The sequence below is a fragment of the Canis lupus genome, chromosome 21 (assembly GCF_003254725.2).
Source record: "Canis lupus dingo isolate Sandy chromosome 21, ASM325472v2, whole genome shotgun sequence".
Lineage (NCBI taxonomy): Eukaryota > Metazoa > Chordata > Mammalia > Carnivora > Canidae > Canis > Canis lupus.
The window spans coordinates 43,328,802-43,355,807 of record NC_064263.1 but is presented as its reverse complement, the minus strand read 5'-3'; the positions used below and the strand labels follow the sequence as shown (position 1 = coordinate 43,355,807).

At 38.3% G+C, this 27,006-nt stretch overlaps 1 protein-coding gene across 2 annotated transcripts in view; it reads right to left on the bottom strand.

The window, feature by feature from the left end:
- The window catches only part of NELL1 (neural EGFL like 1), an 820,299-nt gene that overhangs the window by 633,286 nt on the left and 160,007 nt on the right, over nucleotides 1–27,006 (bottom strand). For both annotated transcript variants that reach the window (XM_025459768.3, XM_025459770.3), the window contains exons 5-7: nucleotides 24,435–24,531; nucleotides 3,294–3,366; nucleotides 2,603–2,685 (exon numbers count right to left, since the gene is read on the bottom strand). In XM_025459768.3, coding sequence (XP_025315553.1) covers nucleotides 2,603–2,685; nucleotides 3,294–3,366; nucleotides 24,435–24,531 — 253 coding nt within the window. The remainder of the gene's footprint in view (nucleotides 1–2,602; nucleotides 2,686–3,293; nucleotides 3,367–24,434; nucleotides 24,532–27,006) is intronic.

Here is a 27,006-nt window from a genome sequence, read left to right as displayed (position 1 = left end):
TTGGCATGGGCAAGAGGGAAATATCTTCCTTAAGAATTCTTAAAGAATTCTTTGCTGAGAGTTCACCTGGCCTATCCTCTGTTTGCAGGGTGATTCTGAGCAGCCTCTACAATCTGAAAACCTTTAAGGAGATCATGTAATAGAAGGTGGCCCTGCGTGGTCTTCCCACAAACACACACCATCAGAACCCAGGACTCAAAACCTCAACAGCTTTCCAAGGACAACAATCAACTACAATCCAAAGGATGAGTTTAGGAGCTTTGTTCTTGCTTTGACTTTCCCTTCCAAAAGCTACTAGAAGCTCTATGCTCATGTTTCACTCCCAACAGGTACCATCTGAATATGCATTCCTCTCTACCATTTGCACACTGTTCTCACCCATCTTTCCATCCTCACACTGGTAGTGGCCAACTTCCCTTTCTCCATCAATTATTCCTTCTTTATGACTTTTGTTTCTCTTTCCAATCTTCCCTTCTCCAACTACAGACTTTCTTAGTCATGACACAGCTTTCAGAACCTGAGCCTGAGCCCCAGCTCTGCCATCCATCGTCTTGGGAAAAGTTACATAACATGCCTGGAACTGAGTCTTCTCATTTGGGAAACGGGCTAATAAATCAATCCCAACTCACAGGACTGCTGTGAGCATTAAAGTGACAGGGAATATAAAAATTTAAGCACTGTAACACATAGCAAATATTAACTCGTATGACTGACCTCCAAGCTTTTTCTAAATTGGGGGTTGACAACTTTGGGCCCATGGACCAAATGTGGCCTGCCACTCATTTTCCTATGGCCTGTGAGCTAAGAATGATTTTTACGCTTTTTAATGGTTATGTTTTAAGTGATTATTATTTAAATATACACAATATTTTCTATTTTGCCTCTTGGCCTGCAAAGTCTAAAATTAACTAGCTGATCCTTTCTAGGAGAACTTTACCAACTCTCCTCTTCTAGATTGTAGATTCCAAAATTTTGCAGTGAAATGGAAGTTCTGGGTTTTCTAATTATAATTCTATTCACAGTTTGGAAGAAACAGACTTATAAATCTTCCAAAGTGCCAGAGGCGGAGTTTAGAAAGTGGATAAAATTGCCCACAATTAAATTTCTTCTGCCTCACAAATGCCCATTTTACATAATAATATTTGGAGGACAGAGCTCAATGTGGTTCCCAGATCATATATGGCTAAAAAGAGGGGGAAAAAATGACATTCTCTGCAGAAGGAGAGAATGAGAAAGGGTTATCCTTAAAGCCAGGAAACCACAATCATCGGAGACTGAGTGGCAGGTTTCTTGTTCCAAAAACTTGGTAGCAAGTTAAAATTTAATTAACTCTATTGAGATCAAGCTGCTCCAGACGATATAAAATACAAGTGTCTCTATGCCACAAGCTGGGAAGCCAAATAATTGGCTGCATTTCACGTTACTGCCGCACTCTGAAGTGAGAAGCTAATGCTTCAGCTCTCAGTCTCAGGGTCTGTAACAAAAGTGTTCCCTCTCTCCTTTCCACACAAAAGATGACTTGGCCAAAAACCCAGTATGAAAGAGAAACCTTATCTTCGGTAGCACTACCAATGGGTTCAAAGCACAGCCCTGCATCCTAAACACTTACCTAACCCACCGATTTTTTTTTTTTTCCACGTGCCATGGCTGATGGCTGGGAGCAGTCATAGCTGCAGGTGGAACAGGATGAATGTACATTTTCACTGTTATTAAAATTCTTCCTTTCACAGAATATAATGTCTCTGAGGCCCAACCTAATTACGTCTTCGCCCTAGGCTGGGACTCACGTCCACGACTGATTGGTATCATAACAACAGCATTACACACATTTTCTATTTATTCAGTGCCTTTCAACACAGTGCTCAGGACTTTTCATTATGAATTTAAACTTCATATATTAAAGCTCCTAATTGTTTACATTTTTTGCTCCACCCTCGATATCTTCCAGGGGTAGAAATCACGTCTCGTTCATTTTGGCCTCCTTTGTGTCCGACACAGTGCCTGGCAAACAGCAAACCTTTGAAAGATGCTTGTTAAGTAGATGATGGAGAGGAGGAAAAGATGCACAGTTATAAAACTGAATGTGTTAAGAGGCAAACTTGGCCTCCTTCACTATTTAACTCAAGACCAGTCTTGAAACAAATCACATCTTAGACATGTGATATAATGCCTTCTCGTGACAGTAATCTGTTCCTAACCTGGCTATTTTTGCCCCTCTGATTCTTGGCAATTATTCTTACATTCAAAACGCATTAGCTTATAAGCAGCAGTGTCTCTGATCATATATCATCTCACAGTGTTACTAGTTGAATGGCCAGTGGGCAAATCCCTTTTCCTCTCCCAAGGAATCTACAGTGATACATATGGCCCCTTTCTTCCAAACATTTTTCAAATAAACATTTTGATATAGCCTAATAGTATCAAAGAGGTAAATGGTTGTGTTTACCATAGGTAGTCCTATTTCAAAGAAGAATAAACCATTTTTATTGTAACACACTGCAGATGCCAAGGCTAAAAATGTTTCCATTATAGCATATCGCTTGAAATTCCAGATAGGATGGAGAAAGAAATGAAACATCATAAGTGAAATTTAGATACCTACTTTTGCAGTCATCTTGGCCAAAAGCTCTTGCAAATCCATTATTCCTTGCACCAGGCTTAAGAAATCACTGCAAGTTGGACAAGCTCAATAGAGAAAATATAAGAAATGTTGATACAGTGCTAATACAATAAAGAGATTTTTACAACAGTAGTTGCTTGGCTATGTCAAAGGGTTTTTGCTTTTCTGGTTAAGTATTACTTTGCAATTGGAGTGAAATCACCCAGGATTTCAGGTCTTGGTCTTTTCCTTTTATTAACAGAAAAAGGAAAAAGGACTATTAACTGAAAAGCCAATATGACATTTTTAAATTAAAATTAAGCCCTCATTTTTATTGAGAGGTGACTGGAAAAATGAATCGTTATAGAAGAGGAGAAAGTAAGCTCACATCTAAGCCAAGGAATTTAAATAAATGTTTACTATTGATACTATCTTATTAAGCCTAACTTCCTGTATCAATCTACAGGACCCAAACTGCTCACGTAGTCTTTTTCTCACCTTCAAATGGTAATTCCATAAGCACATGAGCTTTTTTAAAGCTTCAAAGACACAGAAGTATATAGTATAGACAATAAATTATCTCCCTATCCCCACTACCTCAGAAGCCAACATTTTTTATGCTTTGTGTGACATGTTTATTATCACTAAATTATATAATATTAGAAATTTATAAATGCTTCAAGTTGTTACTTACTGCGATTCAGGTTTGGACATTGAGTTATGTATCCATTTGGCATAAAGATGATTTTCCCATCTTGGATGATTCCCTTTATAAGAGAAGAGAGAGGTGGTGATCAAGATTATAGTCACCAGTTCCAAATGCCCCTGTGCAGTCACACACTCTCTGCAGGGCACATTATTTTTTTACAACACTGGTATCCTCATTCAGAAGGTAAGTTTACCTTAGTCCCCAATGAACTACTCTAAACTATCGTCTTTCAGAAATCTCAGAAAGGACATTTGCCTTGAGAAAGCTATCATTAGTTACCACTGGTGGATGCTAATGACATTATAACACGAATGACCTACCAGTAAATGTTCTTCAACTATTGGACCAAAAAGGCACTGATGAAATAATTTCCTCAATGCCTTAGTCATCCTGGAACATTAAATTTTGCTGACCTGGGAGAAGAGACAATTCAAAGAGACTAAAATGTTTTGATTCATTTAGTCAAGGAAATAGAGGAAGACATGGAGAGAATTGCATAACAATCTTCGCTCTCTGCTAATCGAGTAACAAGAGTGTTCGTTGTTGAGTCTTAAAACTTGCTCAACATCTCACTCTGAGTAGAAAGGGAGTCTTTTAATTCTGTAACTTAGCTTGGAAAAACAGCCCTGATTTAAGAAAGTCATTGAAGCTGCCATCTTGCAATGAAAATATTGACTTGGCTTTTGGATTTTTCAAGTTGACTGTCAAGATTTTGGTTTTAGGGGTTGTTTTTTCTTCCTGATTTGATGGAAGAGATATTACAGAACAGATGGAAGATACAGAAGCCGTTCAGAATACTGAGCTTAATCTGTAAATAAAATATAGGCTTAAGACGGTGTTGAAAGTCTTCCAGAAGGGGTAACATTTATGTGCTCATCTTCTATATAGAAAGTAGTCAACAAAGGCTGTTTTCTGCTTATTATTGCAAAATAAAATATGAATTGGAAACAGTAGTAGAAATAACAAGATCATAGAACCTCTTTCTTAGAGTTGGATATACTTATTAACCTCTTCCTCTGAGGATGATGCAGCATTTGTGATTATAGGAGGAGACAGCCTCTCCATGGAGAGGAACTCCCTGCCACTGCTCCTCAGTATGAATTCATAGTCTTTTGGAGGGGAGTTCCAGAGAGCAATTAAAAGAGCACCATCTAAGTCAATCAGCTTCTTCCTGGCATGAGGCTGCTCAGTTTCTCACAGCAAGTTAATGCCTTTAGGTGCCCAAGGTACCTTTCAAGCACTTTTGAGCAATATGAGAAAAGCATGGGATTGGAAGTCACAAGACCTGGGCTCAAGTTCTGGATCCATCTCAAGTTAACTGAGTGAACTTGAAGCAGTAAGTCAACCATCTGCTCTGAGCTTCAGTTGCTTCCTCTGGAAAAAAAAAGACTGGACACAAAAGCTAAGGATCCTTCCAGGACTCGAGTCCTGGGTCAGTGAAACCAAGGCTTTCAAACCAAGATTGTCACACTTTGCATTTCTATGCTCTCACTTCCTTTCAAGTTAAACAAAAAATTAGACAAAGCTATAGATTTCCATCAAAGATCATTGTAGAAAATGGAGTGACACATCTAAAAACATCAGTCTGATTTGAAGAGGTTGAATATGGTGAATTCATAGTGACCAACTATCCCAGGTCTGCTCAGGGTTTAGGGTTTCCCGGGACATAGGACCTCCCGCACTGAAACAGATTCACAGGCCGCCGGGGACAGTGGATTTCCCTGGGAGATGTGGAAGTGGAGAAAGCATAAGACTCAGGAAGGATCAGGACCATCTATTACCTATTCATCAGAAAAGCCTAAATCATTCCTATTTTTAATCAGCCATAGAAATGGCACTCAGAAACCCAGACACAGTATTAATTACCTTTCTAAAAATGAATGGAAAACACATTCGAAAAGGATATCCCCCCTTTATTCACTTAGTAGCAACAGAATTTAGTACATACCGGATTTCCTTTTCCTACTTTAAAGGTGACTACTGATTTTAGTTACACTGTAAATTACAATATAATTGCCTCTCCCGCACCTTCCTTCTACCTGCCTCCATCATCACCTGCCTTTCCACTTTTCATCTGATCCACACGAGGGTGTTACACAGATCATTAGGTGAAGGTCAATGATGCTGACTTGAACACAAACAGAAATCAAGGCTGACAGCTCCTCACTGCCCTTTAACACCAACACTCAAAGCACTGGGGTATTTGTTTTTGAGGAAAGGTCATGAGGGCAGCCCACATAATGGTATGAATACTTGTTCTTGCCAAATAAGTCAAGATGGAAATGTAATTTATTTGAATGGATGTAATTCCACACTAGACTAAAAGGAGGATGGTCATACACTATACAAATGCCAGATGTGACCCAAAGCAGTCTGAGCATGTACACACACACACACACACACACACACACCCTAGCACCTTTTCCCAAAACAAAACCCAGAAGGTTTGCATTGAGTTGCCATATGAACTCTTCTGTACCTGAACCTTTGTCAATAAAAGTAGCATTTGCTAATCATGTAGTTTTCTTTAGAAAATAAAAAGAGTTTTATAAAGTATAAACCCACATAGGAGCGAACTCTTATTTCTCACAGGAAAGTTATCTAACTATATAAAGGATTTCTATTGATAATAATGTTCCTTCAAGTACTGCAACTTCTCCCAAAGATGAAATTAGAATTAGAGAAGAATGAATAAAAATTCTTCTAACGTTAAATATATCTACTGAAAAATGTAACTCTAGCAGTGCATCTATTAGCTGGCCCCACCTGGTCTCATTTTTTCAGATTCATGCGTATTTCATATCATTAATCATGGCAGTGCTTCCCAAACTGAGTTTCTTAAGAATCACCTTGTATAAACACGAATTTGAGTAAATATCTCAAGTTCAACATTCAGATTCCTAGGTCATCCCTCAAATTCTTTTTTAGTGGGGTTGGGTGAGCCCAGGAAATTTCAATGTTAAAGAGCTCCCCCCCAAAAAAAAAAAAAAAAAATCCCTGCTCCACTGTCCATCATTTGTGGGTTGTTTTTCTTTTGGAGGATGGGGAGAAGCAGGAAGCTTTACTCATTAAAGTTCACAGTGGTAAAAATAGCAACATCCAAATCCTAACATATGAATAAAATCTCAGCACTTTGGAACTGAACTACAACCAACAGAATTACTAGATTATAGACACCACGGAGGCAAAGTCATATTTTCATCTCAGGGTGCCCTGCAGTTCCTACTGTATTATATTTCACATAGCAGGCACTTTGCATCCTTGAAAAGCATCAAATTCCTAAAAACTATGAATTGTAGAATATTGAGCAATATCATTTTCATAGATGGTAGAGTCTTTAAAGCTCTTGTAGGATATCAGTTTTTAAACTGGGGGTACATGTTAGAATTTTAGAGAAGGTTGAGGAGAACATCATATATATATTGAAGAAGCTGGCATGGTGATTTTGATACACCCAATGTATCAAATTATTATTATTATTATTGATGCAGGGCCAGATTATCTGGCCAGCTGACCTACAAAAAACCTAAGGCTTTGCTACCTTAAATAGCTTTTTTCCTAAAGGACGCCTTCATCTTAGTCTACTAATTCCAAGACCAGTGCTAACCCACTCCAACATGGCTTTAGGAGAAAACAGATCATAAGACAAAATCTCATCATTACATGACCTAAAAAGATGTTGCTAGAACAAAGTCCTGTTATCAAAATGAGGTTTTATCGTAGTTGCTTTAATGGGTAAATACTTAATCAACTGAACATAAATTATTTGCATTAAAGGCTAACAGTTTGCTGAAATAGTTGTTTTAAGGCTGGCAAACAAAGATGCTTTCAGGTAGCTTAATATTCCCCCCCTGCAATCTTATTTACACTATTAATTTGCTAAATGATCCGTTTCCACATCGTTCCTGCAACGCTAAACCTCAGCCAAGCTGAGAACCTAAATAAATCCCTAAAGTTCAAAGCCCAAATTAATAAAGTTTTACTATTAGTACAGATGGAAGGGGAGGAAAACGGACAGGCTTTTTCCATTGTTGAATTCACCTGTTGCCAGCCTCTACCTCCTGCGCTCAGCTCACCAGGCACCGCAAGGTACATCTGCACCAGGTAGGTTGTACATTAGGAGTTTTTATTTGGGGAACTAGTGCCCATTATTTCCATTGTTCCAAGAACATTTCTCATTCCACAGTAAGAAATCTACAAAGATGCGATAAAGATTAGGAAAATTATACCATTAGGACCCTCTTACGTGTGGAATAACTAAGATTAGGCAAGGCCTTCTAACATTCAGAGCTTTCTGGTCCAAATAAAAGCAGGTTTGCAACCAAACAAATGCTAATTCTTTTTTAAAGCTCTTATTTCCCTGCAGATCTCTGTTTACATTAAAGAAAATGGCTCTCTTTTTGTATGCTAAAACACTGAAACAAATTGCTTTGAAAGGGAAAGGGGGTGGGGAGAGTTCCTGCTGGGCATGTAAATATATGGATGAAAATGTGTTCTGTTCATAAACTGGCAAGGACCCAAGCTTTGGCAACAGGCTAACAAAAAAGTAAGACTTGAGAACTCACAAGGAGGATTTTCAAAATGCGACCAATTATGTATTTCTGCCCTGAAGACAGTTAATAAAATATTCCAGCTTGCATAAAAGCCAAGAAAGACACTTGTCGACTTTCATTACGATCAATAAAAACTGTCAGCTCATTAGCATATCATTAGCTGTCCTGCTGTTTCCAAAGTCTTAACGCCCAGAAATATTAATCTGCAAATGTATAAGATTTCCCAGCTCTGTGACTTTGACTTTCTGCACGAAAAGAAAAATAAGAATTTGAGATGGGAGGAATCCAATATAGCTTCTTTTTCTGTGGGCCTATAAACATATGTTTACCATCTGTGGAATTATGGGAACCAGCTGAGGTAAAAAACAACAGCTGTGGCATAAAAAAAATTATAATCAATTTCACTTCCCAGTGACAGCTCAGCTGTTAAGGAGACAGTGATGTCCAGGTAAGGGAAAGGTTCCAGACCCCAAATGTCACTAGACAGACAGACAGACAGAGTTCCTATCCTGCCTTGGCCTCAGTGAACGGTTTTGGAATGGAAGTCATCTAAGAACACCCCAAACCACTCAAGCATCCTGTAACCCACTCGGACTCACCTAAACTTGTTCTTTCCTTACCCTCTGAAAAATCACAGCATAATCAGCTTGGAATTTATCAAAGAGAAATTGAGCAATAGTCAACCATTTCAATAATGAAAATCTTTGACAATCATAAGATTCAGAAAAGCCCGCCGCTACCCAGCTCTTCGCTCTGATGGATGCAATTTTGAAGTGAAGAAATCCCCACCTTGTGTTCTGAGCCTGATAGAAATCATCTAATGCTAAAGGCTCAGGTGCCAGGCATCAGGTTTAATGCCCCCCCCTTCCCGCCGCCCCTTCAACCAGGAGCACTTTTATTGTGCTATCCATAAAGATCCATCGGGGCCCAGAAATTAGGTTTGACAAGTGAGGAGAAGGCTTTTGCCTTTACTTTGCTTATAATAGCAACATATTAATATTTAAAATAGAGGATGATGCTATTTTAACATAAAACACATCATAAGGGTATTTAGTTCCAGGACGATAAAGCAGGTATGGTTCTTGTGCCCAGGGGGCAGCTTCTAGGAGATAAATAGGAAGAGCCTGAGGATATGCCCAGTCTCACATAAGAGGTGCCTGCCTCTCTCACAGGGAGTTTTGCTGCACTGGATCAACTGAAATAATTTCCATAGAGACACTGTCATATTTACCCCACCTGTGGCATCTCACCAAAGGACGGCCAGAAGTGTGCTGGCTGACATACAGAATTCTAAGGGGGAGGGAGGAGTTTTCAAAGGTTCCTTCAAAAGAGCCATTTCTTGAGGCTCCTCTTACTGGGGAACAAGGAGAATCACATTGCTCCCCAGAGGAGCTGAGCAGTGTGGAACTGGAACCCCCACCTGGTGCTCCTCACTGGCACCACCTGTTCCTTTGGGCTGGAGCTACAGACAAAGGCGCTATGAAGTGAAAGGTGTCCACCACCCAATACAGTGAGTGACTAGCACATGGTAACCGAGGCCCTAAAAAAAAAGTATGTTTGAATTGAATGAGCACAGGCTGTGAAATAAAAGCGGGGCTTAACTCCCACTTACAAAGTCTGTGGGACTGACACCTGCTCAACCCCCAAGTCCCATGGCCTCATCTCTACAACAGGGATAACAGCTACCTCGTTAGTATGCTCTGCAGGTGAACCGATTAACTGGCATGGTATAGGTAGGGCCACCAAAGATCTAGAGCACAGAAAGCAATCGTCAGCACTCTACCGTCTACAGCCCACCTCTGCAGCAAAATGATTGTCCAAGTCCACGAACACTCTTGGGGTTTTCTGCCTAAATCAGGTCTCTGGGTTCTTAAGGGCAAGCGTCCTGACACATACAAGGCATCACACACTCAGCACGCTGGATTGAACAACAGGACTAACTGTTCTCCCTCTTTTCATCACAAACCCCCAACTGAAACGGAAGTCCCTCAAAGGCAGGAAAAGTGCCAATCACGTCTACAGTGTGGCTAAGTCACTGGGAGCATTAAATACGTTATATAACCAAGAAAGGGACAGGATGCATGTTGCAAACCACTGGGTGTCAGGTGCTCTTAATGTAGGTTTTTATACAATCTGCATCCTTTGTGAAGAAAAACTTTGCCACTCTGCCAATAAACAGACTTGTCGCTAGTACATTCCACTGAAGAGTCTATGGTGTGCCAATCACATATCTGGTATTTTTTTTTTAAGATTTTGTTTACTCATGAGAGACGGGGGTTGGGGGACAGGCAGAGAGGCAGAGGGAGAAGCAGGCTCCCTGCAGGGAGCCCGATGTGGGACTCGATCCCAGGACCATGGGATCACACCCTGAGCGGAAGGCAGGTGCTCAACCCCAGCCACCCAGGCGTCCCCATACCTGATACTATTCTAAGCACTTGAACAACATAGACCTACTTCCAACTCTTGTAAAGCTTACAATCTAGAGAGTGTCACCAATAATAAACACTCATATAAAAGTAATATTCAGAACTAGCTATGGAATTGCAGAGTCCCTTCTTCAAAAATTATTAAAAAGTTGAATATAGCAACAGCAGAGAAAGCTGATCACGGAGCCCTCTGAGGTCAGCGCCCTGTGGCTCTGCACAAGTCAACTGCCCAAAAGCCAGCCCTGTCCATACTGGACACAACACAATCAAGGAAACCGAGGCATCACAGTGGGAACGTGCATGGTAGAATGATTTCAAACAGATCTCCCCTCCCTGTATCCATATTTTTCTTTCTGCTGCTCAGACTGGTCAGTTTCAAAGGTTTTATCTTCAAGTCCAAGGATTCTTTCTTCAGTCTGTTGGAATCTGCTTTCTCCTAGTGAATTTTTCATTTCGGTTGTACTTCTCAGCTGCAGACTGTCTGGTTCCCTTTTATCATTCCTGCTCCTTCATGGATATTCTCATTTATTCATCCCTAATTTTCCTAACTTCTTAGGTCTTCGTCTAGGTTCTCCTTTAGCTCTTTGAGCACGTTTAGTACACTTGTTTCAAAATCTTACCTAGTACGTCCAATGTCTGGGCTTCCACGGGGATGTTTTTGTCCATTGATTTTATTCCTGTGACTAGCAATACCTTGCTGTTTATTTGTCTTGTGATTTTATTTGAACACTGGCCATTTGAATGTCGTAGTGACTTGACATCTAGAGATGGGGTTCTCTCCCTCCCCAAGGTTTCCTGTTTTTTTTTCCTGTTTTTTTTTTTTTTTAAGATTTTCTTTATTTATTCATGGGAGACAGAGAGAGAGAGAGGCAGAGACAAAGGCAGAGGGAGAAGCAGGCTCCACGCAGGGAGCCCGATGTGGGACTCGATCCCAGGACTCCAGGATCAGGCCCTGAGTGGAAGTTGGCGCTAAACCGCTGAGCCACCCGGGCTGCCCGTTTTTGTTTAGTTTTTGTTTATTGTTGAATGCGGTCATAGTGCATTTGCTTAATAACTTTCCTGATTATTTATATAGAGACTATATTCCTTGTCATGTTTGGTCACTAAAATCTGTCCCTGAGGGCAGCCCTGGTGGTGCAGTGGTTTAGTGCTGCCTGCAGCCCAGGGTGTGATCCCGGAGATCCAGAATTGAGTCCTATATCAGGCTCCCTGCATGGAGCCTGCTTCTCCCTCTGCCTGTGTCTCTGCCTCTCTCTGTCTCTCATAAATAAATAAATAAAATCTTTAAAAATAAAAATAAAATCTGTCCCTGAGCTTTTGTTCATAGAGTTTTTAGATGGATTTCCTTGAATTCTGGTGGAGGGGGGAGGGTTGCAGGAAGTGAAGAGAGGGAGAGGGCAGGGGGAGGGAAAAATGGATAGGGGAAGGGAACTAGGAGGGAGCAAGAAACAGGAGGGGGAAGGACAGAGGGAGATGTATACTGGAAGCCTCCTCCTTGAGTACATAGCCATGCTTTCACTGATCCTTTGGGGGATCAGCCCAAAGACAAAGCTTAAAGTGTTTTTTTTTTTCTCAACATTGATCCTGCTTTGTGCATGCATGTGTGCTTTCTAAGCACAGGTGCCATTAAATGCCCAAAGAATCTCTCCTCTCAGCATTTCATCCTTGGTCTATTATGTGTCAACTGTACTCTTTCACCCCAGGTCATGCAAATTATTTGTTCTGTTTGTGGTATTTTCAGGTAACACCTGCCACTTTCCTGACCTAGGAGAGTTCTGAGTTATTCAGGCAGTCCCAGACAGAAAAGACCTATCAAATAATTTGACCATCAGGTTTGCTCTGCTGTTCCCTCCAGAACCAGGACCACTGTCCCACACTGAGAACATGGACGGACATCACTGAGATGCCAGTGAGCTAAGACCAGTATGAGGCAAGGGTAAGCAGAAATGCCGCAGAGCTTTCTTATTACTTTAATGTTGCTTTTTTCTTGATTGAGAATTCGCTTAGTTGCTAATAAACCTTTGACTATTTTCCTAAATTTTGATAAAAGTTGGTCCTGACAGTTCTTGCTTGTTTTTGATGTTTCTGTGGAGGGACAGAAAGTTTGGAGCTAGCTGCCTACTGTGCCTTTTTTGCCAACATTCACCTATCCTTTAACAAGCCCTTCAGGAGACTCAAATGCACTACAAAGTTGGAGAACCACTAATCTAAGAGGTCACTAAAACAAAAGCTAATTTTTGACCATATATTACATTTCATGGGATCTTCCTAGAGACCAAAGTCAAACTCTAATCTAGACCATCAACACATGTCACTAGGTCAGTGCACTCATACTTGAGCCTTCAAACTTAATCAAAATCAGTAAGAGTACTTTAAGAATATATTAATTATTGAACTCTACAGTTCAGACTCAAGTAGTCAAGGTAACCACAGGAATTTGAAATTTAAAGTCTTCCAATGTGATTCTGAGGTCTTTTTAGAGTTGGGAATGACCTAAGGCACCCAAGAAAAGCAGCTTCACTATGAAGTAACTGGCTACAACCCAAGAAAGAGCATCAAATGTGAGTAATTTTAGAATTAAGACATCTGAACAAATTTTTTTTTAATTCTTAGAAACATGGAAAACAAGGGAACATGGAAAAACCACATGTTTATATACAGGTATATATGCATATATAAACATACATAAATACATATATATATGAATTATCACCCTGAAAATGATGTTGAGTCTTTATCACAAAAGGATTGAAAGCAAAATAAAGCAAACACCTATAAATACACCACCCAGCTTAAAACTAAAATATCACTATAGTTGAAAAACCTTCTAGGTGCCATCCCTAATTCACATTCCTTCCTCTCAGAAGTAAATTCTTGTGAATTTAGTGCTTATTCCCACACATTTATCTTTTTACCTATCTGGATGTATAAATAAGCAATATATTGAAATGTTTAAGATTTCTTTTAGAAAGGGAGCAGGAATGGGGGGGAGCAGAGGGAGAGAGAGGAAGGGAAGCAGACTCCCCGCTGAGCAGAGCGCCTGACCCCTTGGGCTTCATCTCAGGACCCCAAGATCATCATGAGCCAAAACCAAGAGTCAGACACTTAACTGAGCCACCCAGGTGCTCCTGAAATATTCTGCAGTTTTCAATTATTTCATAGCGTAGTTTTCTCCTGCAACTTTATTTATGATTCTACAATTTATTTAAACATTATCCTATTGATAGATGTTTTTACCCTCAAGTTTTTGAAATTAATTTTCTGTGATGATGATTGTACATCATATCTTCTTGTGTACCTAAGTTCCTTCAATGTGTACAGAGGTTGCAGTTCGGAGATACACGCACCTTAAATTTTATACAAAACTCCCAATTTCCCCTCTTAGTGGCTCTACCAATGCAAGTTTCCATCACAGCTGGCCTGATTAACCTCCCCCACACTTAGCATCATCAGATTTTCACTTTTGCCAGGCTAATGGGTAAGAAATGGTATTGCATAATGGTTTCTATTTGCATTTACAAGATAACAACTGAAATTTAATTCCTTTTAATAAATCCATTGGCTATTCACATGTTTCCACTTTGGAAAACTGCCTTTTTATATCTTTCGCCTGATTTCTTAGTTATGAGCTTACTGGTTTCAGCATTTGTTTAATGGTTATTCTTCTTTGCTAATTGATCTGGTTGCCAAGATCAATGTTAAACATATTGAACTTGCTTTGTATGTTAAATTAGTATTATTTTAACAGCTTTATAGTTTTTGCTTAAATTCTTTCCTACCTTGAGATCATAAACATAGTGGTTCCCATGTTGTCTTCTGAAACTTGCAAAGTTCACATTTAGGAACTTAATTCAATTGTAATTGTAATTGATTTGTGTGTAAGGTTTCCAAACATATTAAAACTTTTCCTGACCCTATACACAAAAATCAACTACATCAATCAATATATACGTGAAATATTCAAATCAATGATTTTTCTAACCATTTATTGACGAATACATCTTTTCCTCATAAATCAGGAATGCCACTTCAGTCATGTATCAAGTTTCCAAGTTTTTACATATAAAGACTTTTTCTGGCCTCTGCATGCTATTCTCTTGGTTTATTGGCCAAACCTTGCATAGATAACAAACTCTGCTGATAGTTAAAACTGTATGTAATAAGCCTTCATATCTGAAAGAAAAAGTCATTCCTTCTATATCTTCAAAAATACTATTCTTGGTCTTTACTCTTCCAAATCAGCTTGCATATTTTGTCAGAAAATAAAATCCTGTTGGAATTTATTACAAGTTCATTCAATCGAGAAATCAATTTGGGAAGAAGTGACCTTTTTAAGCCGCCTTCTCCCAAAACATAGTATACATGTCCTCATTTAGGTCTTCTCGAATGATTTTTAATAAAGGTTTTAATTTGTTCCATAATTGTTGAGTCTATTTTGATTTGTTCCTAATCACTAAACTTTATTTTATAAAGGAAATATTCTATTTTACTGCAATTTTGTTGCTCCTACAGTTTTCAGCCAGTCCAACTGGTTTTTGTCTTTGATTTTTATATCCAGCAATCTTTCTGAACATTCTTAGTAATTCTAGCAACTTGGGAATCCTATTTTCTATGTAGACAATCATATAATTTGTGAATAACTTTTTAATTAATACTCCTTAAGGGTTGGGTTTTTTGTTTTGTTTTGTTTTGTTTTGTTTTGTTTTAGGGTCTATTTGGTTGGTTGGTTGGTTGGTTGGTTTTTTTTTTTGCCAAAAGGACCTATAGTATCATGTTGAAAATAAATTATGGTAATACAGATTCTTGTAAGATTCCAGATTTTAATAGGAATTCTCTTAATATTTAAACCATAAATATGATTTTTTGTTTATGCACACTTCCAATTTAATCAAATTTCCCCTCTATTCTTATTTTGCTAAGAATTTATCACAAGTCAATACTGAATTTATCTAGTACTTTCTGTGCCTCTTGATTTAACCATAGATTTTTCTGTTTAATGTGTATTTATTAATTTACTGATAAAAATAGACTTGTATTGTTGAAATAACCAACTTGGTCTCTCTCATATGTCCAGATAGACACAGTTATATTTGACTTGCCCGCCTTCTTTACAATTTTTAATCTGTGTTCAAAAATAAACTGGCTTAACACAATTCTCTTCTTACAAAACCCGTGTCCAGTTGGGAAATCAAGGTATTGGATAGTGTTCTCATTTATTCTCTTCTCCATAAGAATTTATATAAGATTGGAATCACCTCCTTAGAGAAGTCTGAACAGTCTATAAAACAGTCTGAACCCAGTGGTTATTTGGTGGAGAGACATGGTAAATTGTGAAAAATGGTCACAATCCTTTGCTCTTTGCTAGACTGCTGCCCTGAGCAATAGGAATTTGTAGTATTTCGCATCCAAAAGATGGAAAATATTTCCCATACCCTTGAATCTGGCCTACAACTTGCTTTGGTCAATATAATGTAGCAAAATAATGCGCAAATTGCAAGCCTATGCTTCAAAAGACTGTGCACATTTCTGCTCCAGCTCTGGAAACCCTGACAGCCACCATGTCAACAAGCTTGGGCTAGACTGCTAGAAAATAAGAGATCACAGGAACAGAGATGGGCCGTCCCAGCTACGTCGATTCCAGGACAGCTAGCCCCCAGAAACCAGCAGCTGACAGAAAATACATAAGTGAACCTGCTCAGAATAGAAGAACCCTTCAGCTCAGCCCAAAGTGCCAAAGCTCAAAATTGAAAGCTAAATACTTTGGCTGTTTCAAACCATTAAGCCTCGAGTCCATTTGCTGAGTACTGAAAGCTAACTGACGGAGATTTGGAGTCATGAATCCTTTAGGATACGTTATTGATTCTAAGACAGTTTTTCATTTGTAAAGTCCATTTTAATAATTCATGTTTTTCGGAAATTGTCCAGTTTTCCCTAATTTTTCCATTACAAAAATTAGTGATTGCTGTTTTAACGTTCACAGTATTTTTATTTTTGTAATGTTTTCATTCCTTTTTCTTGCTCAAACTTCAATTTGTCTTTTCAAATGGCCAAATTATGCTTTCTTGATTTTGTCTATTGTACCCTACTCATTATTCTCATTTCTGTTCTTACACGCTCATTTTCTCATACCTTTTACTTTCTTATAATTATTCTGGTTTCCATTTGCTGGCATCTTAAGTTGGATATTTTACTCCTTTAATTTCTGCCTTTTTTGCCTTCATAGGATATAACTACTTTGAATAGCTTCTATTCAAGGGCATGCCCTTTTAACTCTCATGTATTTTGAAAAAAGAAAGTTGTGAATTTTAACATATTCTAATATATCAATCTTTTTCTTTGTAGTTATTACTTTACGTCTCAGTTAAGAAATATTTTTCCTACCAAGGTCACATAAAGATATTTTCCTATCCTATCTTTTTAAGTTTTACTAGTTTACCTTTCAGATTCAGATATATAATCTCCTGGAATTGATTCTGCATGTTGTGTGAAAGAGAGGTCAAGATTAGCTATTTCCCCATAGGGATATTCAGCTGACCTAACACCCCATAGTGAAAAGACCCTTCTTCCAGAATATTCTGTAATGCTGCAATGTATATTTTTAGGTTTTAAAAATCAGGTGTATGCATCTTTAAAATGGTATATTATGTGGTAAATTTGGGGGCCAGAGCATTCTATAGCTTCCTTTTTAGTCTAGCCTGTTTCTTTAGCCACCACACTATCAACACTTAGGAATCCTTTTTTTCCCCATTTTTTTTAATTTCATTTATTTATTCATGAGAGACAGAGACAGAGAGAGGCAGAGACACAGGCAGAGGGAGAAGCAGGCTCCATGCAGGGAGCCCAATGTGGGACTTGATCCCGGGACTCCAGGATCACACCTTGGGCTAAAGGCAGGCACTCAACCACTGAGCTACCCGGGCTGCCCTAGGAATCCTTCATTTTCACAAGTTAAAGGCCTATGTAGGATTACTTTATTCATGCACCTTCTCAATTCTTTCTAACTTATATTTGCTCTTTTCCTTCCTACTTAGCAAGATTTGTCTTTACACTCAAGGACCTTCTGATGGTCTTTGTCTGGTTTTAGTCTAGTGATAACCACCTTGCTAGGGGGAAGGCCCACCATGTGGCAGTTGTGTCGTCAGCCTTCTCTTGCTCTACTCTTTCAGTGTAGAGGACAGATTTCTTCCTATATACCTGGACCACTTTGCCAGTTTGCTGACCTTTGCACTGTCCTCACACAACCTGTATTTCATCCTCTTGTCAGATCACACGGTGTACTTCTGTCTCAGCTCTTCAGGAAGGAAGGAAGACAGAACCTGCCTGGGAATGTGGGAAGGGGCACTGAAATGCCTTTTATAGTTCTCGTTTCAGTCAGAAGTCACTAAGGGACCACACTTCATTTTGGCCACTGGAGCCTCAGCAATGGCCACAAAAGAATGCATATTTATTTTTAATTGTCTCTATATAAACAATATACATCAGGATTTGAGTTTTATCAATGCAATATAGTACTCCTACTTTTAACCATTAAGTGTAAATCACTCAATTTGATAGTAAATATTACAAACTGGAATTTTACCTAACTTTTTTTCTCTTCTGGCCTTATTTTGAGTCGATAGAACTTTAAAAAAAAAATCTCAAATACTTACTCTGAAAGTCGTATTTCTATTTTGATGTTACATTTTTAACATGCAAACTTGGTCTAAAGTTAGCCAATTTCTCTATTCATTTTCAGAATACAAGTCCTTATGGTACTTTAAATCAGATAATCCCATCACCATTTTGTCTATTATTTTTTCCCCAAAATTATTGGGCATTATTTAATCAAGCAATGATTAAGGTTCATTTATACTCTCCAGTTGTTCATCAAGTCCCCTTGTACTTTATATGTCTGTCTTCTGCAAAGTTTCTCTAGTGAGGATCTATTGGTCATAAAATTGAAAGCTTTGTCTATAAATTCTTCATGCTCTTTTTCAAATGATAATTAAGCTGGGTATATACTACTACATTTGGGAGTTATTTTCTCTGAAATAGTTATTTTCTCTGAAAACTTTGGGAACATTTTTTATCATCATCTAACTTCTGCTTTTACTGATTAAAATCCAACTGTTCAATCTATATTATTCTTGTGTGGAAAATTTACCTTTTAAGGGTTACTGTCAGTATCTTCTTCGTGTCTTTAGGGTTCTGCTATTCCAGTAATATATCTAAGTGTGGCCATTTATCTTACTTGGTAATAGATTAAAGTGTTCCAAAATTCTTCCCTTTTTTCCGTCTATATCCTTGCAATGTGATACAGCAGAATAGTCCTTTAAAGGTGGAATTTTTTTCTTTACCCCTTGACTATGAGTTTGGCTCTTGATTATGACTTGCTTTGGACCATAAGATATTACCAAAAATATAAGGGAAGCTGAACCTTGAAAAGCACTAATATTCTAGGGCTTGCTCTCTTCTTACACTTGGAATCTTAGGACTGCCATGTGGAGAAGCCTCTAGGCCACTAGAGAATGAGAAACCATATGAAGGAGAACTGAGGTACACTAGTCAACAGCCAGCGTACTACTGGAGATGTGACAAGGCATCTTAAACCATCCTGGCCCCTGCTCACCTGCCAAATGACCATCATACCTGAGGGCCCAGTAGATATCAGCAGAGTCAGGCCAGACCAGAAAACTCAACCAATCAACATGAAGAATTGTGACCTAAATAAAAATCTCAGAAGCTTACAAAATAATTAAGTTTCTTGAGAGACAGCAATAGCTAATATATACTTTGACTACATCATACTTGCTATAGTGAGAATTGATATTCTTTTATTAATTTTAGAAAATTCTTAGCCATCATACTTCTAATAGTACCCAAAATATATCCTACTACCTTCAGGAGTTTTCAAAGATATATATGAATACACACACACTAAAAACATCTATAGAATCTTTTCCTCTATTTGTGTTTCTTCTCTACAACTTAATCTCTTTCCTATCTTCCTTGATCTTCACACTATAATTAGAATAATTACTTTGACAATATTTTCTATTCTGCAAATGTTCTCCTACCTGTGTCTAATCTACTGTTTAGTGGGTTCACTGAGGGCTTTTTCTCACTTCAATGACTATATTTATTTCTGGAAGTTCTCTTTGGTCTTCCCTCATATTTATATTCTCTATTCCTCACAGATTCGTTACTTTGTTTCTTTAAACATTTTAAAACATAGGGATTTTCAAAACTCTATACTGTAATTCCTATTTCTGTAGCCCTTTGAGGGCTAATTCAATTGTTGCTTCTTCCAACTTTCACTCATACAACTTAAAATCCTATTTGCATGAAACTGTAGGAATCTGTGAAGTCTGCACAGAATGAGACCTTTCCCCAAAGATAATTTTATTTTCTTCATCCAGAATCCCATGGTTCCCAACCAAGGACCACTTTAAGATAGTTTCTTTAAGCTTCATTGGCGAAATAAACCCAAATTTCAAGGCTGCATGATGTCAGGACTATGATATCAAATTCTTTCCAGGGAACAACTTTTTCCTATGAGAAACTGAGGTGGAGAAAGACCAGCTACTGGACTGCTTTCCCATGGCTAAGTAGTAGACTCTTCTGTCTAAACTTTCTCTTAAGTTGTAGTCTTCTAGGTTGTGGTTTTGTTTTAGAATTTTCTGCCCCATCTTCCAATGTTTCATGATATCTAAGACATTCCTCCCATTCCACTACAGACTGCTGAAATTTAAGGCTCTAACTGGGACTTCATATATTGCTGTGCAGTTGCAAACTAGGACAACCACTTTGGAAAATACACCAGCATTTTCTTATACACTTCATATACAGTCCAGCAATCCCACTTCTACATACCTGAAAGAAAATTTTTGTTCATACAAAAACCTGTAAGCAAGCATTTTAAGTGGCTTTATTCATAAATGCCCAAATCTCAAAACAACCTAAATGTCCATGAATTGAGGGATGAATAAAAAACTTTAGTACATCCTTGGAAAGAATTAGAGTACCATAAGAAAAATGAATCACCAAAGGGTGCATCTCAACATACATGCATGATTTCATTTATAGAACATTCTGGGAAAGGTAAAACTATAGGGCCAGACAACAGATCAATAGTTGCTGGACATGGAAGATGAGATCAATCAGAAGCATTACAGGGGAACTTATGAAATTTATGGAATGGTCCTTTTATCTTTACTATGATGTGTTTACATAACTATATCAATTTTCCAAAACTCAAAACTGTATGTAAAGGAATGAATTTTGTTCTATGTTAAGTTATGCTTTGATTTTTTTAAAAAAGGAAAAGAAAAGCCCAGGACCAAATGGCTTCACTGGTGAATTCTACCAAATATTTAACACCAATCTTTCTCAAACTTTTCAAAAAAAAAAAGAAGAAGAAGAAATCTTCCCCAAGTCCCCAACTAATTTAAGGAGACCAGCATTATCCTGATATCAAAATCAGATAAGAATACTACAAGAAAACTACAGGCCGATAACCTTGATGAATGTAGATGTAAGAATTAAAATATTAGCAAGCTCAATTCAAGGGCACATTAAAGAATCATACATCATGATCAAGTAAGATTTATCCCTGGAATGCTAAAATGGTTCAACATATGCAAATTGATAAATGAGACACATCCCAACAGAATGAAAGATAAATCCATAGGATCATCTCATAGACAGAAGAAGCATTTGACAAAATACAACTTCCTTTCACAAAAAGAAGACTCAAAAAATTGGGCAAAGGAACATAAGCTCAACATGATAAAAGCCATGTATGACAAGCCTGCAGCTAACATCATACTCAAGAGTGAAAAGTTAAAAGTTTTACACCTCTAAAATGAAAAACAAAGCAAAGGCACCCCACTCTCACCACTCTTATTCAACACTGTAATAAGAGACCTCATCAGAGCAATAAGAAATAAAAGGCAAGCAAATCAGAAAGAACTAAGTAAAACTCTTTTTGCAGGTGATACAACTTTACATATAGAAAACCCCAACTAAAAAAAAAAAAAAAAAAAAAAGAAAACCCCAACTATTCCATCAAAAAACTTAGAAAACTAATAGTAAAGCTGCAGGATACAAAAATCAACATACAAATGTCAGTTGCATTTCTTTTTCTTTCTTTTTAAAGTATGTATGTATGTATGTATGTATTTATTTATTTATTTATTTATGAGAGAGAGAGAGAGAGGCAGAGACACAGGCAGAGGGAAAAGCAGGCTCCATGCAGGGAACCCAACATGGAACTCGATCCCAGATCTCCAGGACCAGGCCCTGGGCTGAAGGTGGCGCTAAACCGCTGAGCCACCCAGGCTGCCCTCAGTTGCATTTCTATATGCTAACAATGAAATATCTGACAAAGAAATAAAAGAATTCCATTCACAATAGCATCAAAAACCATAAAATACTTAAGGATTTAACCAAGGAGGAGAAAAATCTGTACAATGAAAACTACAAAACTTTGATTTAAAAAATTGAAATAGACACAAACAAATGTAAACCTAGCCCATATTCATGGATTGGAGGGATACTATTAAAATGTTCAACTACCCAAACCCATTTATAGATTCAGTGCAATCCCTATCAAAACCTAAATGGCATTTTTGAAACAAAAAAAGAACACACATACTAAAGTTTATATCGGAACCACAAAAGACTCCTAATAGTCAAAGTAATGCTAAGAGAAGAACAAACCTGAAGGCATCACACTTTCAGATTTCAAAGTATGTTAGACCTTTTAACGATGCAGGGGTTAGAAGCACCATCCTCCACGCAGTCAAAAGTGCACATGTAACTTCAGACTCCCCCAAAACTTAAGTACTAATAACCTGTTGATATAATCCTAACCATTAACATACACAGTCAAATGATACATATTTTATAAAATAAGTATTATGTACTCTAGTCTTACACTAAAGCTAGGAAGAAAATGTTAAGAAAATCCAAAGAGAAAATACATTTATAGTACTGTATCGGAAAAAAATGCATGTGTAAATAGACCCATGGAGTTCAAATCCCTCCTGTTCAGGGGCCAACAGCATACTACAAAGCTACAATAATCAAAGCAGTCTGGCAAAACACAGATCTATAAGACCAAGAGAACAGGATCGAGAGCCCCAAAATAAACCATTGCACATACATGTTTGACATTTGACAAAGGAGTCAAGACTATTCAACAAGGATAGTCTCTTCAATAAATGGTGTTGGGAAAACTGGATAACCACACCAAGAAGAAATTGGATTCCTACATCACCACTCACAAAAATTTGAACTAGGTTAAAGAATTAAACAAGAGACTGAAACCATAAAACTCCCAGAAGAAAACAGGGAGAAAGCACTTGGCATTGGTCTTGGCAATCATTTTTTGGATTGGACACCAAACACACAAGCGGTAAAATCTAAAATTAGTAAGTAGATCTACAAACTAAAAAGCTTCTCCACGGCAAAAGAAACAATGAACAAAATGAAAGGGCACCCTATGGAATGGAAGAAAATATTTGCAAATCAGTAATCTGGTAAGAGGTTAATATCCAAAAATGTATTTTAAAATTCCTACAACACAATAGCAAAACAGCTGATTAAAAAATGGGTAGAAGAACCCAATAGTTTTTTTCCACAGACATACCAATGGTCAATAAGTACATGAAAAGTTGCTCAACATCACTAGTCATCAGGGAAATGCAGATCAAAACCAATGAAATATCACCTCATCTCTCTTAAAATGGCTATCATCGGAAAGAAAAAAATAGCAAGTGAGGAGAACAAGGAACCCTTGTACACTGGGAAAATGTAAATTGGTACAACCACTGTGAAAGTTCCTCAAAAAATTTAAATAGAACTACCATACAATCCAGCAATCCCACATCTGAGTGGATTAAGCTGAGTATATATCCAAAGAAAATTGAATCACTATCTCCAACAGATATCTTCATCCCCATACTTATTGCCACACTATTCTCAGCAGACAAGACATAGAAAAAATAAGTATATGTCAATAGATGAAAGGCTAAAAAAAAAGTAGTGGCATATATACAATAGAATAATATTCAGCCACGAGGAAAAAAAAATCTTGCCATTTCCAACATGAATATACTCTGAGGGCATCGTGCAAAGGGAAATAAGAGACAAATACTGCACAATATCACATATACATAGAATCTAGAAAACCTCAACTCAGAGGCAGTGCAATGCTGACTGCAAGAGGTTAGGGGACCTAGGGAGATGCTAGTCAAAATATATCAACTTTCAGTTATATTACAAGTAAATTCTGGAAATCTAATGTACACTGTGGTGATTACAGTGAATAATATTGTATCATGTATCTGAAAGAGAGTAGATCTTAAATATTCTCAGGACCAAAAAAAAGCCAATGCTAATTATGTGAGGCAAAGGAGGTGTTACTGAACACTGCTGATAATCATTTTGCAAAATACAAGTATATCAAATCCAACAACACACATCTTAAAGTTACATAATTATGGGTCAATTACATCTGAATCAAATTGTAGTAACAGAAAAGAAACTTAAGTTTCTAATTGGTTGGTATTGGGAAACATCCCTCTGGTTTTTACTTTTTTCCATGTATTTTGCCTCCAAGAATTTTCTTTAAGTGCAATGATGGGTCTTAAAAGATTTTTTTTGTTCCGTTTAATCCAGTATTTCAAGGCATTTCAAAGCAGGAGAACTTTTTTGAAATATCTCCTCCACCATACTGCCAGAAGCAAAAGTCTACCAATCTGCTGAAGACCAAGAGTTTTTAAAATTTCATGAGGTTTTTTCTTTCATTTCACCACTGTTGTCCTGTTTCTATCAAGTACAACAATGCAGTTATTGTTTTATCTTCTTTATAGGTAAGAAAACCAAAGCTCACAGAAGTTGAGACTTGTTGCCTATCCACCCCAAGATTCTGAGAATGGAAACCAATTACCCTACATCTCTCAGAATTAGGTCAGTAAGAAACATTAGAAGGATCATTTACATTATGCATCATCCAACTTGGCCGGAGACTGAACTGTGCGACCTTGAACAAGTCACTTGACTTCTGTCGAGTTTCAAAGCACCTACTTCATAGAATCGCTGTGACACTTATTTATGTCAAGCACATAGAAAAGCACCTGGCAAAAATAGAAGGAAATGCTTACTTTGAAAAAGCCATGTTTTTGGTTGCGTTGACCAAGCCATAAGTTGCTTCCTGGGGGAAGGTTGGTTTCAGGAGGGTCTATTACGCGTTCATAAATTCTGTAGGGACGAAGAACACAGTGATTAATAAAGAGGCTCAAAGCATAACAAAAAGGTATGCATGTTGTTTGAAGTACTCATGGCATTAGCTGCTGGTATAGACAGATGGAGGCAGTAAATGGCATGTTTTAGATTTCAGGTAATATGAACGTAGAGATCTACTCCTTGACAACATGTGGACACAGTAACTGTTGGCTTTCTGTTTTCACCCATTTGGCAGCAAAAGGAGGGGGAAGATAATAGCCTTAGGTATCTTCTCTGAGCAATGACCCTCACAACATACTACGTGAGTAAAGTGGATTGATCCACATTATAGGTAAGAAAGCTGAGGTTCAGAGAACATAAACTGGTCAACCGAGTTAAGACAAGGAGCAGTGAAGTTGGGATGAGAATCCCCATCCTGTCTGGCTGCAAAGCCCGTGCACTCCCCTTTGCACTCTGCTTCTCCCTGGCATTATCAAGCTGCTACTCATTTCTACAGTCACCTGCTATACTCCTCTCAACAAGTGAGCGGGTGCCCACATGATATGCTTAGTCCACAAAATCAGATAACTGAAATCATCCAATCAACAAATGTTTATTGAGCACTTTTTATGCTCCAAGCTCCACATGAGGCAACAAGAGATAGAGCAATCAACCAGACATCCAAAATCCTGCCCTCATGGAGCAAAAAAGCAAGTTCTATATATGAAAAAAATCTTCTCAAAATAGGTGGAGACATAACTAAGTCAAAGGAGGCAATAGCCCTAGGATCTTTGAAGGCACCTACAGAAACTGCTCAACAATGGAACGGTCTCAATTGCTCTGCCCTACCAAGCCCTGGTCACAAATCCTGAGATTTATGCTCCATTTAGAAATAGTCCCTGCAACGACCAGCTACCAGTTCATCATAGACCTTCGCCTCACCCCTAGGCAAGGGCCTCTCAGCACCTTCTAAGCTGGGAAGGGGAAGGAGGCTCTTGCCTGAGAATTGAACTTGACCTTAGATGCTCAGAAGATTCTGGGTGGGGTGCCATACAGACCATCAGGGAACTTCCATTACTCCTGATGGCCTGTCCAGTCCTTGTACTCTTCAGCCCTTGCTCAGAACAGCTATGGGAGGAGTTAGCTCCAGGTACTTCCGAAGGCCTGACAGATCATCAGGCCTCCACGCACGATGGGAGCTGACTGCCGCCTGCCAGAGAGGGACCTGTTCCTCCAGTGGCTGGCAAAAGGCAAAACGTGAGAAACCATTCAGTCATGTCACAGCCAGTGAATCAGTAGATGTTGCCATTGGGAGCAGTCACGCTGCAGCCTGGTATCTTAAGCACACTGCCCATCGACTCTTCTCCCCCGCTGGAAAAGTGCTGTTTCCTAACAATACATGCAAGGTACTCAACAGAGAAAGCTCTAAATATATTTGGTCTGTCTGTATTAATTATCTTCCCATTATAAATGGATGCTCAAAACATAACCAAGAGAATTTAAGTCTCCCTTAAGAGGACAGGCTATGTTTTCCCCACACGAATGCAACATCTTTCACACGTTAGAATCAACAATTTTAGATGAAGCAATCTGTCAAAACTGCTTTAACCCACGAAGCTGCGATATATTTCCTTTAAGATGAGCTTTTTCTAATATTCACAAAAAAACTAAAACAAGCCAAATTTATGACAAATGTGAAATGTCTAAATTGTGGTAGATCAGCTTGCTGTAATTTACTACAATCCTTAAGAGTGACAAATATTCCAGGTTATGAAATATGGGAAAGTATAGACAAAATAATTTTCACTGGAGGAAAGCAGAATGCAAAATTATTTATGAACTATGGAGACAACGATCCAAAAATTATGTTCCCTGTTGGTAAATTTCAGAGGGGGCCCGAAACAGAAATTGCTGTATTTAGGTAAAAGAAGCAGAAGCATAATTTTCTGTGAGGTTGTTTTACTAATGCATTGAAAACATGTCAAACTATTTATCTGAACCTTTCATTTTAAAACATTTGCATCTGAGAAAAGTTTTCAATTTCAAGGCTTACTTTCGGTTTTCAATATGCCAGAAGGTTGCTAACCAATGTTTACTAAGTACATGAAGGATCCAGAAGGAAAAAAAGGTCAACTTTCTATCATGTCTTACCTTACCACGCATAAATGTTCCTTCTGCCTTAAAATAGTGGGCCCTCAGGTGTCTGCTTTCTCAACCATCAGCCCAAAGCAGGGCAGTGACAGTGTACCTGTGTCAGAGGGGTGTGCTGATTTCTGGGGTCATGCAGCCCCCATCAGGACCCCCTCCTGATGCCAGGGGAGGTCTGCTGGCTGCTGCCTTCCCCTCCAGCCCTGTCCATTCACTTCAAGTGGCAGACGTCACTGGAGAATTCCATGCAGCAGACAGAACCAGCAAACTGGATTCAGACATAACAAGATGAAGAGAACTTAAAAACAGTGTTAAAGGGACGCCTGGGTGGCTCAGCACTTGAGCGCCTGCCTTCGGCTCAGC